Source organism: Sciurus carolinensis, chromosome 11 (genome assembly GCF_902686445.1).
Source record: "Sciurus carolinensis chromosome 11, mSciCar1.2, whole genome shotgun sequence".
In the NCBI taxonomy this organism is placed as follows: domain Eukaryota; kingdom Metazoa; phylum Chordata; class Mammalia; order Rodentia; family Sciuridae; genus Sciurus; species Sciurus carolinensis.
Genome location: NC_062223.1, coordinates 111619668 through 111641455, shown reverse-complemented (window position 1 = coordinate 111641455; position 21788 = coordinate 111619668). Strand labels below are relative to the sequence as shown.

The following is a 21788-nucleotide window of genomic DNA, read 5'->3' as shown; positions in this document are numbered from 1 at the left end:
TATATATTTGTATATATATTTATATATTTTCCACATTGTCAGTTCCTTTTCCCTTAACTACTCATTGTCTCTCTAAATCAATTTGTGAGAGTGGTTTTGGGAGTTAGACCAACATCTGTTAGGTTGGCAAGTTGTAAGTGCTCTATAATTGGCATTATTGTCATCATATATTTCTTCTGTGGTTGATCATTATGAAAGTCATGGAGCTAGTAAGTATGAGATTTAGGGTTAACATTTGGGTTTGACTCTAAAGCCATGTTCTTTCTGCTATTTTCTGTTACTTCTTACCAGTCTTCAATAGGAAATGGATATATTGGATATATCCAAGTTGGATTTTGACCTTGTTAACTTATGACTGCCTGTGGGAATTGAGCAGTGTGATCTATCTCCATTTTTAATACTGAGATGTTTCATTATGAAATCATGACCTTCTGGGGCCCTGTCAAGTTCAACTCTTCCTATGTAAACTACTTCAGTTACTGTTAACAGACCTCAACAGGGCAGGACAGAGATCTGTGACTAGGAGAGTGAACAGTGTTAGTGATACTGCTGGTTTTTGGTGATGAGTTTTGCTTCCTCAAATGTTGAAGTTTGAACATTAGAGAAGCACACCAAGGCAAGCATATAGAACAGGTTTTATTTAAAAGTAGTAACACAGACTTCTCTCAGGAGGGAGAAGGGAGCCGTGGCTGGTATTCTGGTCTGTCAAGAAGTGAGAGCACCCTGCCCCTTTTATAGACTAAAATTTCTTTTGTTCTCCTGCATTCTTCTCCCTTATCTTGTTCATTTCCCCCCATCCTGCATAGTGACTGGGAGATGTTGGTGGAATGGTGGGGGTGGGCTGTGAACAGTTGGACTGGAAGGGCCAAGGTGGAGGAGAGGTAGGCAGGAAGGGGGAGTGGCAGCCCAGGGAGCATTAATTAGTAGCTCTGTCTGCTCAGGAGTTGCTTTTTTTTTTTTGCAGTGCTGGGGATTTGAACCCAGGGCCCTGTGCTTGCGAGGCAAGCACTCTACCAACTGAGCTATATCCCCAGCCCAGGAGTTGCTTTCTTAACAACCTTTAGGGAAGGGTAGTGTAAGATCATGGCCCACAAATGACAGAGGCAAGAGACAGGAAGCAAACCACGAATCAGCATGCTTCCCTTTATTCTGCAGCGAATTCCATCGATCAGATATGGGAGGGCCCATCTTCTGGGTATGGAGCAGGCCCATGAGTTACAGAAGGAGTCTGGGTTTTATAGATTCATTGAAGACTGCAGACATGCAGTTTTGACTCTCAGGGGCTTGTACAAGTTAAAACCTTAACTTAGGAGGGTAGCTATAAAAAGGTTGAAACTCATTATCTGAGGAGATAGGAGAATTCCATCGATCAGATATGGGAGGGCCCATCTTCTGGGTATGGAGCAGGCCCATGAGTTACAGAAGGAGTCTGGGTTTTATAGATTCATTGAAGACTGCAGACATGCAGTTTTGACTCTCAGGGGCTTGTACAAGTTAAAACCTTAACTTAGGAGGGTAGCTATAAAAAGGTTGAAACTCATTATCTGAGGAGATAGGAGTCCAGATCCCAAGGAATGGGTACTCAAATCTTGCCCATTGTAAGTGCATAAGGACAGGAAGCAAACCTCAATGGGTTCAGAGAAGCCTTTATTCCTTCACCGACTCGGGCACCTTTGGGGCCCATTTTCAGGATAGGAAAATGTCAGTTAGAGAAGGATTTTGGTTTTAGAGGGTACAATGAGGATGATGTAACCATTAGAAACTGGGCAGGTGCAGTTTTGACCTTGCAGTTTTGACCATCAGGGGCTAGTTGTACAGATAAAACCACACCCCAGGGATGAGTACTCAAATCTTGCCCATTGTTATTTAGGACTAATTTGCCATCGGGGAAGGTCAAGGTTTGGGGCTGAGCATTCAGTATCTGCCCCTTTTCCCCAGGGCCCATTGTTATCAGAAAAGAATGCACTGGGAGAGGTTTAATGTTTGGCCAATTTCCCCTCCCTCCTCCTGAACCACACTGTCCCTCCATTTTTCTTGGAGCTGTCTTCTAGGAATATTATTTTCCATAACCCTTCACTCATTGTTTTACTTTCTCTGGGATCCATAGTTTCCCAGAAGTTTCAATTTTTGCTGTGTCTCCATTTAGGACTAGGTTGAGATGGGGGAAAGTCAAAGTTCAGGACCCAGCATTTATTTGCCTCCTTCCTTCAGTATGCACTGGGGTTGGGAAGGGATAAATGTTTGCTTTTGGTGGAGATGCTGGGGATGAACCTGGGAGGGGATGAAAGTTTGCTTTATCTCCTCAGGGCCCATTGTTAATTGGGAAAGCATGTATTGGGAGAGGTTTAATGTTGGCTAATTTCCCTCCCTCCTCCTGAGCCACACTGTCCCTCCATTTTTTTTTTCTGGGTGGGGGGTTATCTTGCAGGAATATTATTTTCCATAACTTTTCAGGTAGTACCAAAGGACTCTGGAAATAGGACTGTAAGAAAACCACGCCGGACATGGGAAATCACATAAGGGAGTTTATTAAGCAAACAGAGTGTCTCCCTGCAGGGTAAGAGAGAAAATGCAAGGAAGAGAGAAAGTGCGCACGCTAGAGAGAGTGGAAAAGCGAGGAGAGAAAGCAAGTGAGTAGGAGAGAGAAAGCAAGAGAGAAGATGGCGGGTAGCTACCCTTAAGCAGTTGAATTCTGTGGGGCTAACAGGGGACCAATAGCGGAGAAGGATACTTGCAAGCTGACTGATGAACCAATAGCTAGCTAGCATGTTCACAGACTGACAAGTAGGTGGGAGGCGAGGAAAATGGCTGCACCGGAAAGGGCGGGGAGAGCAACTTTGTATTACAAGGACCATTCCAGTTTCCCAGGGGTGGTTTCCAACTTCCTGGACTCAAATTGGTCTCCATTTTCTCGATCCGCTTGGATCACCTATTCTACACTAAGTGCCTGTCTTTAATTCTGGCTTCATTGGGACTAGATGAATATCACTGAGAGTCACAGTTACGTCATCAGCAATGTACCTTTGTAAAAATGTTAAACCAAGCACTTTGCTTTGATCTGATAGAAAGGATATGAATGGGTTTGTAGTTAGTTCAGTACTCAGAATATGGCTTCATCATTTGCTAACTATGGAACATTAGTTTCCTTCTCAATAAAGCAAGGTTGTGAGAAATTTCAAAAAGGCTAAAATAGGTAAAATGCCTACTATAAGCACAAATGGAGGAGGGAAGCAGGAAGCACACCTTGGATCAGCAAGTTCTTTATTTGGCTGTGGAGTCAATCAGTCAAACACCTGAAGTGGCTCATTTTGGTGGGAAAATGGTGGTGGGCTAAAGCAAGGGTCTGGGTTTTATAGGCTTCATTTAGGGTGGAACAGGGTTCCTTGGGTTTATTGATTGGGTTGATTCATTCAGGGTGGGCAAGAGTATGGATAGGGAATTGGGGTCCACTGACCCATTAGGGTCGGGGATCAGGTGTGAGATTCTTTTGTATTCCTTCCCTTTGACTGAGGTCTGGACTTTTAAATGCCAAAAACTTCAATTTTACTCCAGATGAGGCAAGTGGGGGAACAGCTGCAGATAGGGGAAATCCATATCCTTCACCTACCATGATGCTGTAGTAGCTAATTGAAAGCAATCAGAAATCACTCTGAACATGGGAACTGAAGCAAGAGACTTTGCTCAGGGTGAGAGGGAGAGAGAGAAGGGAGCAAGAGTGAGGAGGAGAGAGTGAGAGCAAGGAAGCTAATTCTTAAGTAGTGGAATTTCGCTGGCTATTAACATCGGACCAATGACTGACTAGGAGGTTTGTGGACTAACAATCTAGACCAATGACTGACGAGGAGGTTCCGGGCTAACAATCTGGGTTGTAAAATGGTGTGGGGGAGGCAGAATAATGGCGGCAGCAAAATAGTAGAGCTGATGCCAATAGTCCTCCCTTTTTATTTTTATAGATACCAGGGGTGGGATGATGGTCTTTCTTCTGTAGCTTTTTCATGCTGGTTAGAGGTGAAGAGTCTCATTCCTGTAAAAAGAGGATTAGGGAGGGCTTTAGGTGGGAGCAGAGGCTTGGAGCTGGAGGTGTTAATAGTGAAACGCAGATCTTGGCTTTGGGTGTCAGGGGTTGGTAGACTTGAAGAAGAAGTAGTTGATTGGCGGATTGGTTAGTGAACTTGTATGTGTCTTCCAGCTCTGGAACTTGCGTATCTTGTAGGAACTTCTGTAGGCAATTTAGCAGGCATGGTTCTGTTTAGGAAGATCTCTAGACCTTAAAACGACCCAAAATTTCTGACTCTGGCAGTTTCTCTTGATGGTTATCAGGCACTCCTGCCTCAGAATCTCTTTAGTAGCCTCCGGTCTTACTTATTCTTGGAGCTAACATAAGTGTACATCTTTTTTTTTTTTTTTTTTTTTTTTTTTTTTTTTTTTTTTTTGCAGTGCTGGGGATCAAACCCAGGGCCTTGTGCATGCAAAGGTGTACATCTTAAGTTACATTTAACTATTGTTTCTTCATTTAAATGCCCAGGAATGGCTATGTTTTGGTTTTAACTGTTTTGCTAGGTGTTCAAGATCAAGCTGGTCAAATTGACCTTGTTCTTATCTATTGTTAAGGATCACCTGAGTTCCCACAGGGTTTACTCATGGAGAACTTGAGAGCAGCTTCTTAGCTCCTTTAGTGCCATTTGCTAGGTAGGGTCTCCTTGATGAGGTGGCTTCCTTTGGAAGCATCAGGGATGTCTCCCTTTTTCAATGACCCTCCTCTTTGCAGCAGGTGCACTGATTGACTTTTCAACCTCTAGTGGTTTCATTAATCTCCCTGATCAGGAGGTCGTGTGGCCCAGAGTTGCAAAGCTCCTTAGAGAAGCTCTCCCATTCCCTGGGTGTTCAGGCTGACTGAGAGGGCAAGAACCAAATATTGGTTTTCTTGGCCCCTGTATTTTAATCTCAGTCTGATCTTAAACATTCAGCAAGCTAGTCTCACCAGTCATAAAGTAAGAGTACTGGGTTTTAAATTTAATGTTTATGATTTTACAGTTATTTACCCCCTTTTATTTAATTGGGGTCTATATTATTTTATCTGTCCTATAGGTGATGGCTTATTAAATTAATTTAGGTCATTTGTTCTTGAAGTAGTACTTCTGCAAAACATTAATCAGGCAAGTTTACAAGAAAAACACAAAATGGAATTAACAACAGTAAAACATTTAGTTTGTGTAATAGCTATCTTGAATTTTGACTGAGCTATACATTACATCCCATTTGAGATCACAGTAATTTTACAACAAAAATAATCTTTTGAATATAACTTTAAATAAGCTGAAGTCTGGCTTCTTTTGGAGCCATTCTGACATGCAGCAGGGTGGGAGGCAGACCCTTATCCTCACGTAAGGCAGGGCTCTTTACAAATCTTAGGTAAAGGGTTCTAGTTCTGAAGTTGATCTTCGCCTCCTCTTTAAACATCATTTTACAAAGTTTACATGCATTGTTTCCTGAGTCTATATGAATGTTAGTTAACACAATGACATTACATCCAAAACATAAATCAAGGAATGGCTGAGAGAGCTTTTAACTTTCCTTTTGTGTGGCAAAGTGGCAAAATGCTTTCATTCTTCAGGATATTAACCTTTAAACAAATCAGGCTCTAACAGGTCCTGTTGTCGAACATTAAATGATATATCTAACTTATATTGGAGCCTGTGAGGTTTGAGTTCTGGAGTCAAATGGAGAGGCCGAATGTTTTTGAGGAGACAGTCAAAGGGTTGGGGGTCGGGGTCACAGAGAAGTTTAAATTGGGCAGAGCCCATGGCTAAGAGTTCTCAGGAGCCTGGAGAAGGGAAACAGGAGAGGAAGGGGTGTCCCCACCACCTCTCTGATTTCCCATGTAGGAGCAGACCATCAGTGGGAGTCGTCACTGTCCCTGACAAGTCTGTGGCCAAAGCCAAGGGAGACCCAGTGCTGGGGTTTTCAGAGAGAGAGAGAGAGAGAGAGAGAGAGAGAGAGAGAGTGTGTGTGTGTGTTCAGGGCCACTGTAGAAGAGCTCTGAGGACTCACCATCAGTACAGGGAAGGCTGTCCAGAGTCAAATTCTGTGGTGGGCAAGGAGGTGGGCAATGGCAAGAGGCAGAAACACTCCATGGTGAATATTGGCCAGGGAGGAGGGGGCATGGTCAGGGCAGCTTGGATCCCCATGAGGGGAGAGCCAGCAGGAAATGACCATGGATCCCATCCCGGGTTTCATCACAGAAGGACTTTCCTACCTAGAAACATTTTCTTCTCCCTTCTACTAAATATATTTTTGTACCTAGAACCTTTTATTTTTCTTTCATATATGTTGGCCCCATTTTTGTTCACATCCTGAAACAACTCTTATGAAATTTCTGAATTTAGATAAATTAATCCATTTTACTCTAATTGAAACACAGTTGAAATTTTTGGATCCTTTTGTATATGAATCATACCTGTTAGGACTTAAGTCTTAGTAACCTTGTTTTTAGTGATGACACAAAGCAATTTTTTTAAGGAGATAGCATTTTAACTTTGTAAAAGAATCAGATGTCTCTAACAAACACATTTGAGTAATCCCATACATGTCAAATCTAATTTAAAAAAACAAGATATCAGACAAGTTGAATAGTATCTGCCATCTTTTTCCTGTGGAAGAAAAGTCCTAGAAACAGTTGATATTAGACATTTTATAGATATCAACATTTTATTAATTTGACCACCTAGAGACTTGTGAGGTAAGTAATTTCAAAGACATTTTACTTTCATTTGTTTACCCAATTTAAATTGAACCCTTTAAAGCATGTGAATTAAGGTATCTGGATCCATTTTTAAAATTTTAATTTATGAGTACTCGACTTGTTATTTATGTCAGTTTTGTTATCATGTACATACATAGACAACATGACATTAGACAACACAATATACACATAACACAAAAGCAAAGCCTTGTAGCCTTTTATAGGTGAATCTCCATTGCAATGTAACAGATGTTGAAAAATAACTCTAGAATTGAATAAAAATAGAACTAATCAAAAAACCATTAACCTAGGTATGTAGGATCAAAATTGTGAGCTCAAAAAATACAGCATTTAAGAAAAACAAGAGTCCTAGAAGTAAAAATGATAATGGCCATTAATTATAGCATGAGAAAATGAGAAAGAGGCAGAAAGAGGGAAGGAGAGGAAGAGAGAGGAAGACAGAGAGAGAGAGAGAGAGAGAGAGAGAGAGAGAGATCCAGTTTGCAGGATGAGCAAAGATTGCAAGAAAGAGAAAACTTGAATGTGGGGAAATCTCTTTCCATTTCTCAGAGCGCTCTCAGAAATTAAAAAGATCCCTACAAATGTTGGGATCTAAAGTGCCATTTGGTTTGAGGTCTGGGGTGAGATGGAGGGAGTCTTAAATTAACTAAGAGACACCCAGGGGGGTATGGGTGGGGATTGTGAGCGAGCTACCCATTGAGAGAGAGGAATTGGTGAATGTAGAGGTGAGGTGTCCCTTGGCCCCCAGGGAATCACCTGAGCAAAGGACAAGTTATCCATGGAATTGTCACTACCACTAGATAAGCATCAAGGCTAAGCCTGTAGGGGTACCTGGGTGCCCAGTGCTGGGGCTTTCGTTGAGACAAAAATGTCCTAGAGAGAACCAGGACCAGAGTAAGTCTCACAAGAGGCAGTCCTCTTAGGAAAGAATGCCCATCAGTCTGGAGCTTTCTGCCTCTCAGGAAAGAGTCCCCCGTCAGCCCAGAGCTCTCCCCCAGCAATCAGTACAGGGATTCAGCTGTAGTTACCCTGACCCGCAGAGAGCCTTGGGGGTGCTGGACACTCAACAGTTACTTCCCAGGTAACCAAAAGCCGGGGGAGAAGCCACTTACCGAATGAGGTTGGTGTCTGGATGTGGAGGAGAGTGTCCAGGCAAATGGAAGGTGAGATCAGCATCTTGGGGTCTGGGCTGACAGATGGGATTCCACTCACCTAAGTCGTGGTAGAAGAGCCCATTCGAGTCACGGCACCAATGAAAGTATCCAGAAACCACTCTGGATGCAGGAACTCACACAAGAGATTTTATTAAGTGGACAGGTAGAGTGTTTGCAGGGTGTGAGAGAGAGAGAGAGAGAGAGAGAGAGAGAGAGAGAGAGCGAGAGCGAGTGAGCAAGTGTGAGACAAGGGAGCAAGAATGAGGAGGAGAGAGAGAGAGAAAAAATGGCAGGGGAGCTATTATTAAGTAGTGGAATTTCACTGGCTAATAACAACGGACCAATGACTGACCTGGAAGTTAGTGGGTTAACAATCTGGACCAGTGACTGACTAGGAGGTTCCAGGCTAACAATCTGAGTAGTAAAGTGGTGTGGGGGAGGCAGAATAATGGTGGCAGCAAAATAGCAGATCTGATGCCAATATTAATGACAATTACTCATGTTTGGTCAAATTTGCTTCACAGAATTTCATCAGTCTTTCACTCTTCTTCTCACTCTATATTCTGGCATTAGTGTTTTGTGTCTCTGAAAGCAGTCTTCAGCTACTGGCTCTATTACTCTCACCAAAATACAGAGGGAAAGGTTAAAATGACATGTTAGGAGGTCTTTCTTTTAGTAGGCAGTTGTGCTATGATCTTTAACTGAATACCTCCACACACCTCACTTTCCAGAATTGTTTAATCACTTTGTATTTATGCTTTCATTTAATTAGGGTAACTGAAGTGAAGTCAGAATTGGGGACAGGCAATTAGTGTTATTGGGGATTTATTTCTAAAGCATTTTGCCACTTTGCCACACAAAAGGAAAGTTAAAAGCTCTCTCAGCCTTTCTTTAATTCATATTTTACTGAGGTTGATGTCACTGACCTCATGACTGTGGCATACCTGGTGCCTGGGAGTGTTCCTGTGCAGGGGCACAAGATGCCTAACTGCTGTGGCAGTACCCTCCCTGGGGAGGCTCTACATGGGAGTCCTATCAGCTCTGACATTGATCTCAGGCACACAGCTCTTGGGCAGGAAGGAATTCTTTTGCTAGATAACCAGCATTTCATCAGCTCCCATCTCTGGTTCCTGCCCACCTTACAGTAGTCAGAAGTTTTAGTCAGTTTAAGGCCTACAGACACAGGTAGGCTTAATCTATGTTTGCTAGTATCAGAAGTATGAGATCTATACTAAATGTTGTGTTTAATTTGGTCATGCTGGTCATGGCAAAGAGGAAAAAATTAGCTTCAGGAAAAGCCCCGCCTCCCAACTACTTGTCAGTCTGTGAACACCCTAGCTAGCTGTTGGTTCATCAGTCAGCTTGCAAGTATCTTCTCCATTATTGGTCCCCTGTTAGCCCGGCAGAATTCAACTGCTTAAGGGTAGCCATGCTGCCATCTTTTCTCATGCTTTCTCTACCCCTGACTCACTTTCTTTCTCCTCCTCGCTTTCCACTCTCTCTAGCACACACCCCTTCTCTTTTCCTCTCTTACCCTGCAGGGAGACACTCTGTTTGCTTAATAAACTCCCTTATGTGATTTCCCGTGTCCAGTGTGGTTTTCGTGAGTTTTCTTACAGTTAGTGTAGAAATAGGGGATCAGGTCAAATCAAGGAAATGGAGGCCATGAAAACCATCTGCCTCTGGAAGTTGGAGACTGCCCCTGGGAGAATGGAATGTCAAGGATCTCCGGAGCCCATTGATTACAAATTTACCTGCCCTTATCAAGGACTACAAGCAAGGAGCTGCTAATTAATACCCCTGGACCCTTGCCTGACTGAATCACTTTGTCCCTCTCCCTGCCCATCCGCTTTTCACTTTTTGCATCTCACGTGCAAAACCAGGCCTAGTCACATAGGCAGGAAGGAGAGATTGGGGGAGTGGGGAGAACTGGAGAACAAAAGAGATCTTAACCTATAAAAGATGTAGGGTGCACTCACTTCTTGGGATTCTAGAACATCAGCCATTGCCCCCTTCTCCCCCTCTGGAGAAGTCTGTATTACTACTTTTAAATAAAACCTGCTTAATATGCTTGCCTTGGCATGCTTCTCTAGTGTTCAAACTTCAACATTAGAGGAAGCAGAACTCATCACCAGAAAATGGTATCATTACCATGGTTTTGCTTAACAATGATCCAAAAGTACTTAACATTGAAAATTCTGGGAGACCTAGATTTGAACCCCAGTACCACAAAAAAAAAAAAAAAAAAACCACACACCAGGAATAATCCATAAATTTTAAGTTACATTTATACACTTACAATTGTTCAATTTTATTGTTAATTTTTTACTGTTCCTAATTTATTCAGATACATGTGTATAGTAAGGGGTCTTTTCCTATAGGTCAGGGAATTCTCTAATGGGTGTTAAAAGGAAAATTTTTTGGAACAATTAAATTCAGTGTACCTTCTTTGACCAAAACAAAAGCAATTAGTGATTCAGGTAGTTCCCAGAACCAGAGCAGTTTTTTTTTTTGTTTGTCTGTTTGTTTTTTTGCGGTGCTGGGGATTGAACCCAGGGCCTTAGTGCTTGCAAGGCTAGCACTCTACCGAGCTATATCCCCAGCCCACCAGAGCAGTTCTGAGAACTTAAACCAACAATGTGATCAGTCCGCTTTCATAGGAAACCAGCTCTAGCCATACAGAACCACTTAATTGGCTATCGTCTAGTCAACTAGTTACAGCTTAACCTGTTCACTTATGAGTTAACTGATTCCAGGGTCTTCTGCAACCAGCTAAACCTTCCTATGATTAAACTCTATATTGGTCTGTTGGGCCCACTGCAGAAGCTCAATCCCAAACCATGGCTTCCTACAGAATTTTACACAGTCAACTTTGGAATGAAGATTCTCCAACAACCAGGTCAAAACTGTCTTAGAATTGTGTGCTTCACTCTGTGATTCTTCCTACCCACTCCCTCTTCCTGTTCCTTCTCCTTCATATTTCACAGCTATTTTCTCCCAATAAATCTCCAATTCGTACAATCCCATCTTGGCATCTGCTTCTCAGTAGACACAACAATGGACTACACTGATGGGCTCCTACCTGGTCTCTTAGGCTCCAGACCCTTTACAAGTTGGATGTATCCTGATTTGCCTCCTGAAGACTCCCAACTGCTTCCAGATAAAAAGCCTCTGTACACAATGTCTGAAAGCAACAAAAATTTGCTACCTTACAGTTCTGGATGTCAGAAGTCTAACATGCATTTCACTTAGCGAATTCAAGGTGTTGGTAGAGCTACATTCTTTCTGGTGACTCTAGGTGAGAGTTTATTTCCTTACCTTTTTCTGCTTCTGGAGGCTGTACATTTTCTTTAGCTATGGCTCCTTTGCTTTTCATTTCATTTATTTGAGGTGGGGGGTCTCCCTATATTGCCTGGGCTGATCTCAAACTCCTGGCCTCAAGAAATCCTCCTGCCTCGGCCTTCATAGTGGCTGGGACATAGGAACATACCACCAGGCCCAGCAGCCCCTGCCTCCCACCTTGAAAGACAGCGACAGACTGGAGTCAAGGATTCCTGACATCACATGACTCTGACTCTTCTGCCTCCCTTTTCCTCTTCCACATGTAAGGATACATTAGGCTCACCTGGATACACACCCTACTGTAAAGTTTGCTGATTAGTAACCCTCTTCTCTGACCCCATTTGAAGCCAGTCCAGAAACACATACAACATCCCAAGGAGTATTTCCTCCCTCAAGAACACCATGTGTTTTCCTATCACCTTGTGTTCCCTCTTGCTGGTCCCTCAACCTAGAAGGTCCTTGACAATCTTTTCCATCTGGTAAACTTGTTGGATATGGAAAAAGACAAATCCCAAAATAATGTGGCCCAGGAAGAAGAAATGAGGGAGTCACTGTCTTTCCCAGTGACAAGACAGGCCCTGGGGAGGAAATTTCCATCAAGTCTGAAATGACAGTTTCTGAGAAGAGACCAAAGCATTGATCCCACATCCACTGACCCCACACCCATCAACTGGCCCAGTAAAGATAGCCCAAATTGACCTGCTCATTAATTGAGTCACCTCTCAGTGTAACCTAGATAAGCCTAAACCCGCCCCAACCCCGCATTGGCCGGTGGCTCATTTTCCACAAGAAAAATGGGTCCATCAGAGGCATCGCTCTGTTCCCAAATACAAGCTGTGCTGAACTGATCCATAAAGTCTGCATCCAGCCTGGTCCTTTTATGTTAACAAAACCCATTAAAGAAGAAGCTCTCCACAGTAGAAGTAAATACAGGCAATAAATCAGGATCATGACCAGGATCAGGAAAATGTCTTTCTCTGAGATTGCTATATTCTGAGAAGCAGAAAGCAGAAGAGCATGTGTATGAATAATCTGGGCTAATGCCAATTTCCAAAACATCAGATTTGATACTGAGGTACTCCACATTATGTTCACATATGTAAGCAGGAAGATGGATCTCTTCTGCTCTCTACTTCCTGAAGCCAATGCAAGGCAAATCCATAGTCAGTCATGGTACTTTAAGGCTAAGAATACCACAGGAACACTGTGGGAAAATAAATGATTCCTCATAATTCAAACTTTCTATAAAGATATCAAAAAATTATAATTTCCAAATCAAAATTGATGGCATTTAGGGTTGTCTAGGGGTTATACATAATAACCAGCTTTATTCCTTTTGGTTATTGACATACTGTTTCTACCTTAAATAATGTTATGTTAGAATAGACAGGATGCAGTACTGTAACAAGACGACTCGTTGACTCAGTAAATTTTCTTCTCTAAAAATAATGTTTTTTTATACATTTGTGACTAAAATATCATAGCTACAATAATTATTATAAAAACTATGATGGCATTAATGATCCTTGGCCAGTGCGTTAATCAGCTTTGCATCACTGTCCAGACTAACTGACAAGACAACTTGGAGGAGGGCAAGGTTTACATGCACTTTTCTGGTTGAACTACAGATTTCTTAAATGCTTTCACTCTGTTTTCTGCTCTTATTTCTCACCTGGCTAAAAGCTGCCAGCAATATTCATGTTACTGACTGAACGCTGTGCCGCCTTGAAATATCCTCCTCCAAATTAACTAGTCACCGGTAAATGGCGGTATTAGATGGACAGATTTTGTAGGTGTGGAGAATGCTAAGATGTGAAGTGGAAAGTTAAAAGGGGAGGTTGGTGAATGCCTATGGTCGGAAGGAGGAAGTGATAGCTACGATGGGGAAAGAGTCTATACCCCTTCTAAAGAATTTGCTCCAATTGGCCCAGTAACGCTCTAATTTAGTCTTTTCTGCGCATGTCAAGGTCTTTTGTCCCTCCACGGACACCGTTTGCCAGTCAAGCTATGTGTACGCGCTCGCGGACTTCGTAGCGTGTTGAATTCTACCTTTTTCCTCTCTTGCCATGGCTAGCCGAGGGGCTCGGCAGCGCCTGAAGGGTGGTGGCAGCAGCGGCGGGGACACGTCCCCGGCCGCAGATAAGCTGCGGGAGCTGCTGGGCAGCCGAGATCCGGGAGGCACGGAGCACCGGCCAGAGTAGGTGTGCGGGCGGGGCGGGGGCGTGGCCGGCCGCTGGCGCGGTGGGGGCTACTCGGGAGGGTTTCGCCCGCGCGGCGTCGCTCCGTGGGGCCCCGGCCCCCTCCAGCCAGGTGCTTCCACTCTTTGGGACGAGTCGGCGTTGGGGTTCGGTTTTTGCCACGCCTCAGGTCCCTGCACCTGGGGATCCTTGTCTAGTTTGGAAACCTTGGGAGTGCGGGTCGGGGATGCTTTGGCCCAGGCCCAGAGTGGTTAGGCTTCATAGCCTTGAGTTGGCAGAGCTGTGGGAGATGTTGGCAGGATCAAAGAGTAAGCTTTTTAAGGCTGTTTCTCACAGCCTTCTCTTATTCTCCCAGAAAGCTCCCTTTACTCTTCTACGTGGCCTCCCAGCCTCCAGCACCTGCAGCCACCTCTTCCCCAAGCCAGGAGACTGCAGGCTAGGAGCTGTCAGCACGTGGAATTGGAAGAGGTCATGCACCTTGCAACATATTAGGCCTCTGTTCATTTGAACATATGGGAAAATGAATAGAGCCTTGGGAAGTAATGACCTTGTTAAGGAAAGAAAGAAAAGGAAAGTGATAGCCTTGAGGCCTTCAAGTGAGTGAGTAGTTGGTTTCAGAAAAACAGTGTTGTAGTTGGAACAAACTAAAGTGTATGAATTAACTTACGCCTTAAAAACAAAGTGGAAGGAGTGATTAAAGCCTTAATTCCTTACACATTCTACTCAGAACAACAAACGTTCACCTTCTTAGGTGAATGACTTAAGTGTTTTGATGTCCCTTGCCTTCTTGTCCTAATTTTAGTCCTTCTGGCTAGTAGGTCCTTCCTGACACATGCTTTTTATTGTTTATTTTTTTGTTGCTTCTGAGCAGGTCATCTGGAAACAAAGCAGGACAGGTCTGGGCACCTGAAGGATCTACTGCATTCAAGTGTCTGCTTTCAGCAAGGTTATGTGCTGCTCTCCTGAGCAACATCTCTGACTGCGATGAAACATTCAACTACTGGGAACCAGTAGGTGATTTCTTTAGTTTTTGGGTTTTTTTTTTTTTTTTTTTTTTGTACCTGATTTTGCTGCTGGGTTCTTATTGCAATCAAATACAAGTATGACTATTAGTACAATAACGTTTTCCTCTTAGAGCCTAAAAACTTATCTACTACTGAAATGGGAGGAAATTTCAATATTTTACTCAGAGGTGTGATTTGTAATTACCTTTTTAATGTTTTCTTAAACTAATACTTGGACATAGTTTTTATAGTTAACAATTACTACAAAACTTGGAGGAAAAACAGCTCCTTATTCTACTTCTTATGTCCAAGTCCCACTTCCCACAGGCAACCACTTTCTTTCAACCTTTTTAGTTATTTCTTATGATGTACCAAAATAAACTGTTATGAAATAATATGCTTATAAGGCTGTTTCTTCTCTTTTTTTTTTTTTCTTTTTCGTGGTGCTGGGAATAAGGCTGTTTCTTTTTTTCCCTTTTTCACAAATATTTTATTGGTTCATTATAATTATATATAATAGAGATTTCCATTATGACATATTCTATACTTGCACAAAACATAATTTGGTCAATTTCACTCCCTAGTTCCTCCCCTTTTCCTCCCCTCTTCCCATCCTGTCCCCTTCCTCTATTCTGTTGGTCTCCCTTACATTTTCACAAGATCCTTTTTATCCCCTTTTTCTCTTTAGCTTTCCCATGACAGAAAACATGTGACCCTTGACCTTCTGAGTTTTGCTTATTTCATTTAACATGATGCTGTCCAGTTCCATTCATTCATTTTCCTGCAAGTCATATAATTTTATTTTTTATGGCTGCATAAAACTCCATTTGTATAAATCCACATTTTTTTTGTCCATCCGTCCATTGAATAATACTGTTTCTTGATTAATATATTTATGCATTATCTATTGGCTTCTTTCTATAGAAAATTCACAAGTAAATTTTTCTGATCATATTTTACATAAAAAAATGGAGAAATGATGGTTAGTATGGGTAGTTTAAGGAAACTATAGGATTTAGAATTGGGGCTGGGGCTGTAGCTCAGTGGCAGAGTACTTGCCTAGCATGTGTGAGGCTCTGGATTCGGTCCTTACACCACATAAACATAAATAAAATAAAAGTGTTCTGTCCATCTACAACTACAAAAAAAAAGTAAAAAAAAAAAAAAAAAGATTTAGAATTTGTCTATGTTGCCTAAAGACTACTTTAAAAAAAAATAAGTAGAGAGTAAAATTTAAACTTTCAGTGTTGACCAAGGAGTCTTGCAGAATTTATAATATCTTAATATTTTATTTTATTTTTTAAATTTTTTGGTACCAGGGATTGAGCCCAGGGGCTCTTTACCACTGAGGCACATCCCTAGCCCTTTTTTAATTTTAATTTTTATTTTGAGACTGGGTCCTGCTAAGTTGCTTAGGGGCTCACTAAGTTGCTGAGACTGGCTTTGAACTTGGGATCCTCCTGCCTCAGCCTTCCAAGTTGCTGGGATTATGGACATGTGCCACCATGCCTGGCTCTTAATATTTTAAATATCAGGTCATTTTGATTCTTTATCCGTTGGTTTCAGAAGTTGAGAACTTTGCATTTATTTTTGTACCTTTATCTCGTTAATATTTTTACTCAGAAACTTCATGTGCATCCTCTTAAGAGAGATTTTTGGCCAATTTAATCTTGAATCTATCTGTTTGTACTTGTAGACACACTACCTCATCTATGGGAAGGGGTTTCAAACTTGGGAATATTCCCCAGTGTATGCCATTCGCTCCTATGCTTACCTGTTGCTTCATGCCTGGCCAGCTGCTTTTCATGCAAGAATTCTACAAACTAATAAGGTAAGGGCAGGCCAACTTGAAAGCAGTCACAACTAATTAAGAGGTAAGTCTTTGAAACAGTTTGGAGAAGAGACAAAGCAGATTGGTAGTTAAGAGGGGACCTTTTTTTTTCTTTCCTTTCTTTTCTTTCTTTCAAGACAGGATTTTGTTATGTTGCCAGTCTGATCTGAAACTTCTGGGCTTGAGTGATTCTCCCACTTCAGCCTCTGCGGTAGCTAGAACCACAGGTGTACACTGCCACACCCAGCCAAGGGGAGGCTTCTTTTGAAACAGAAACATTTATAGTACATCATTCAACAAATATTAATGGAATAGTTTTTATTTGGTAGACATTGTGTTAAGTGATGTGGCTATAACAATGAGCAAGTAAGTTCTTGCCTTCATGGAACTTACAGTTTAGTGGGAAAGATGAACACTGAATAAGTCATTCTAAGTGGGGTTTACAGGGGAATACAATACATACAAGGTGCAGTGGGATAGCATTAAGAAGTTCTAATTTAAGCAGAGTGCTGAAAAATAATTAAGAGTTAACTGGGACCTGACCTGGTTAGTTTTCAGGAATTTGATTGTGATGTGTCTTGGTGTGGATTTTTTTGAGTTTGCTCAGTCTCTTGAATCTTTAAGCTATGCCTTTTGCCAAATTTAGGGACTTTTTGAGTACTTTTTTAGTCCTGCTGTTTCTCCTTTCTTTTTGGAACTTTAATGACATGAATTTTTTGTTATTAGTCCTACAGGACCTTGAAGTTCTGATTTTTTTCCCCCCTAATCTTTTTTCTCTGTTGTCCACATCAAACATTTCTGTTCTATCTTCCAGTTCACTGATTATTTCCTGTGTCCCTTCCATGATAGTATTGAGGCTAGAGACAAACCTTGATTGGAGTGTTTTTGTTTGTGCTCACTGGCATTTCCATTTGCCAGCTTCTTGAGTGTAATACACAAGACAAAAAGAACATCCATAGGTTTTACTTCTCTGCCTTCAAAATTTTCTTATTTGCATTTTAGATATTGTGTCCAGTGTTTATTTTATTTACTTAGCAGGGGGAATAGGGAAAAGGTCCATTTTCCTTAAAGCAGAAGTCCCTAAGTTTTAGAGAACTGAAGGAGCTGGCTAGGTAATAAAAGATTGGGGATGAGGAAAAAAGTTGGGAACAATCTTCTAGACTAAGGCCTGTAGTCTGGGAAGAAGCAGTGTGGTCTTCTTGAATACTTTTTTTTTGTTGGGGCTGGGGATTTGAACCCAGGGCCTTGTACTTGGGAGGCAAGCACTCTGTCAAATGAGCTATATCACCCAACCCTGGTCTTCTTGAATAAATAAGTTTCATTATTGGAAGAGAGAGAGTGGTTGAGTGGATTAGATGAGACTGAGAGGTAGAAAGTGGCCAGATTACATAAGACCTAGTAGAATCTATCAAGAATTTGACTATTTTTGTTTTTTTTTTTCCCCTCCAAGTGCATTATAGAGCATTAAAAGGTTTTATACAGAAGAGAGACATGATTGCATTTTAGAATGATCAAAATGAGCTGGGCATGGTGGTGTACACCTGAAATCCCAGTGGCTCAGTAGGCTGAGGCAAGAGGATTGTAAGTTCTAAGCCAGCCTCAGCAACTTAGCAAGACCCTAAGCAATGTAGCAAGACCCTGTCTCAAAATATAAAAATGGATGGAGATGTGGCTCAGTGGTCTAGCCCCCCTGGGATCAATACCTGGTACCAAAAAAAAAAAAGAATGATAGAACACTGTCTCTGTTTCCCTTTTTCTACCTAGTATCTCATTTCTTTTTATTTTTTTCAATTTGTCATAGTAGAGATAATTAGGATGAAAGACTTAGTAGAGAACTAATAATATGCAATGCTTAGCATTTTTTTTTTTTTTTTTTTTTTTGGGTGCTGGGGATTGAACCCAGGGCCTTGTGCTTACAAGGCAAGCACTCTACTGCCTGAGCTATCTCCCCAGCCCCAAGCATTTTTTATTTCCGTTTGTATATTCACTATTACTTTATTTTAATTTTTTTTTATTGTAGGTGGACACAATACCTGTATTTTATTTATTTATAGGTGGTACTGAGGATTGAAACTAGTGCCTCACATGCACTAGGCAAGTGCTGTACCACTGAGCCACAACCCCAACCTGATATCCACTATTACTTTAAATTGACACGTTTAACATAGTTTTTCCTCTTAATTACCCTCTTATATCATGATGTGAACAGCAAATAAAACAGGGAACATTTCCCTTCTCTTATTCTTACTTCCAATTTCCTTCTTCCTGTCAGTTCTGCCAATGGAAGCCAGCAGAGAACCATCTGCCAAAGGGAATTTGTAGTTCAGAGTCCCAGCCCCAACATCATAATGCTGAGGAATAGAGAAGGATGGATTGTTGCTGAGAGAGTATAGTAATAATTCACACCTGTAGTGATGGCTGCTTTTCCAATTTCTTGCTACTCCAAATAAGAACACCTTTGTCTCCTTCTGGATCAGTGTGTGAATTTCTCTGAAGCATGCCTTCAGGAGTGGAACGCCACACATGAGGCTCACTTACTCTCAGTCCTGCCAGATTGCTATCCATATGGCTGCATAAAACTTGAGGTTCCAGCTTCCTCACTTCACTCAAATGTTTGATATTTTTTACTTTCTTGTGTGAGATGCTTTTCATTTTGATTCCATTTATTCAATGCCAGTGAGGTAGAACATTTCTACATATTTTTATTAGTCATTCATATTTTCTTTCCTGTGAATTACCTGTTCATATCCTTTGCCAATTTTTTTATTGGGTTTTTGCTTTTTTTCCTGATTGATAGACATTCTTAGTACTAAATTTTTGTAGGTTTTAGATATTAGACTGTCATATGTCTATTAAATTTGTGGTCTTTTATTGAGCAGAAATCCTGAACTCTGATATAGTCAAATGATAAATGAATTTTTCTCTTAAGGTTGATGGGTTAGGGAGATATTCATCTGTGTTCTTTATAATTTTGCCTCTCACTTATAAGACTAATCATTTGAAGTTTTATTTTTATAAATTGTGAAAGATTCAGCTTTATTTTTTGCTATGTGATGAACTGAATTTTCTAACACCATCCACTAAATAATCTGTCCTTTTATTCTGATTTATATTATCACCTCTGTCATACATGTTACTTCCACATGTATATGCCCTGTTTCTGTCCTCTTTATTCATTTTCATTGGTTACTTTGTGGAGTAGTATCATATTGCTTTTATTATTATGGCTTCACAGTGTATGTTAGTACCTGGTGGATGAAATTTTCACTTTGTCTTTTTTTTAGGATTTATATTTTAAAAATCATTTTACAATTAGTTTTCTTCACATCCAGATTCTGCTAGGCTTTGATTAGAGTTGCACTGAATTTACATAGTAATTGAGAATTAATACTGTCATTCTATACTTAAAATGATATATTTATCTAAATGGTAACTTACAGTTTTTGTTTTTTAATATAATTTTTAAAATGTATCCATTCCAACCTTATATAGCCTTTGATGGACTGATTTTTAGATTCTTTGAATTTTTTGTTGTTATTGCAAATGCTGCCTTGTTTTCTATGTTTTAGGTATTATTGCTGGTATAGAAGAACATAAATGATATTTGTATTTTGATCTTAATACTGAATATCTCACTGAATTTCTTTGTTAGTGTCAGTCATTTGTCAGGTGAATCTCTTGGGTTCTCTTTCATCTGTGTATGTCTTAGTCTGTGTTACTCTAGCAAAATACCTGAAGTTGGGTAGTTTATAAAGAAAAGAAGCTTATTTGACTCATTCTGATGGCTGGATAGTCCAGACCACAAGGTGTCAGTGTCCTGGCCAGGGCTCCCCACCCCCACCCCAGCTGCATCACATGACAGAGAAGCAGAAAGGAACTAGCCACTTGCAGAAAGGGCACGTGTACAAGAAGGCAAACCCAGACTGCTGTATTCACTTTATAGCATCCTGTTCTCTAGTGGGAACTAATCCATTCCTCTGAGACTGGACCCACTCCCAAGAGACGGCATTAATTCATTCATGAGGGAGGAGCCTCCATGGCTTAGTTTTCTTTAGTCCCACCTCTTAAAGTTCACTCTTTTTTTTTTTTTTTTTTTCCCCCCTTCAAAATCTTAAAGTTTGCTTTTAACATCATCCCGCAGTGACCGTGCTTCCACCACATGAACCTCTGGGGGATAAACTGTTTCCAACACTTAGCAGTATATTTAGTTTCTGCCGTTCTATTCCTTTTACCTTATTTTTTGTGTGTGATTTTGTACCAACTAGGTACTGTGTTGGATATTAGTAGAGGTGGAGCATTGTTGTCTTGCTTCCTAATATAATTCTCATTTAAGTTCATGTTAATTTTTAACTTTCTAAATGTTTATTTGTACTCCTTCTCATTAGGAGTTCTTAAACATAGACATTTGTCTAAAATTATCTGTCTCTATATATATGTATGTGTGTCTATGTAGATGTGTGTATGTGTGTGTGTGTATAATTCTAATTATCATTTTCAGTGAGGTGTGTACACGTGCGCGCACACACACACACACACACACACACACACACACATAATTCTTTTGTTGTTTTGTTTTTGGTACCAGGGATTGAACCTGGGTTGTTTAACCACTGAGCTGCCTCTCAGCCCTTTTTATTTTCTATTCTGAGACAGAGTCTTCCTAATTTGCTTAGGGCCTTGCTAAGTCACTGAGACTGAGGCTGGTCTTGTGATCCTCCCACCTCAGCCTCCCAAGTCACTGGAATTACAGGTGTGCACCACTGCGTCTGGCTATCTGTATTCTTAATGGAAAGTATTTCTAACTCATATGTATTTATATGAATCACATTTTGTGCTTATGTTCTGAGGAATTCAGTGCTCTTACACATATTTCTGTAGTATAAAAGCTGTTCGGGGCTGGGATTGTGGCTCAGTGGTAGAGTGCTTGCCTAGCATGTGTGAGGCACTGGATTTGATCCCTAGCACCATATAAAAAAACTAAATAAACAAAATAATGATATCATGTCCATCTACAACTAAAACATTTTTTTAAAAAAGCTATTCAGTATAACTACTGTTTCAGTTATTTTAATTTTTAAAATTGATGTCCTTAATTACAAATTAGTAAAACCACATTACAGAATTTTGGAAGATAGGAGGAAAAATACTAACTTAAATCCTATCAGGCTCCCACAGCTATGCTTACCATTTATTATATGTCTTCACTGTCTTTTTATATACGTATAATTTTCGTAGCTGTAATTCTAATGTATAATAATATTGTATTGTACATTTTCACTTAGTAGTTTGTGAATAGTTATTACTTAATACATTTTGTCTGGAGTGCTATTTTTTAGAAGTGCTTGTGGAGTGAATAAGCATTATATTGCAAGAAATTTTCTGCTGTCTGTGTAATCATGAATTTTAATATCTGTATAGTATTCCATGAAATTGACATAGCATAATCATAGCATAATTTATTTGACGGTATCCCTATAATTGGACATTTTATAGTTT

At 40.7% G+C, this 21788-nt stretch overlaps 1 protein-coding gene across 1 annotated transcript in view; it reads left to right on the top strand.

Annotated features, from left to right (window-relative positions):
- Positions 1–13259: 13259 nt before the first annotated feature.
- Alg9 (ALG9 alpha-1,2-mannosyltransferase) overlaps positions 13260–21788 on the top strand; it is an 86648-nt gene continuing 78119 nt past the window's right edge. The window contains 3 exon segments of the mRNA XM_047516207.1: positions 13260–13456; positions 14329–14467; positions 16158–16292. Of these exon segments, the coding sequence (XP_047372163.1) occupies positions 13326–13456; positions 14329–14467; positions 16158–16292 (405 nt within the window). The 5' untranslated portion in view covers positions 13260–13325.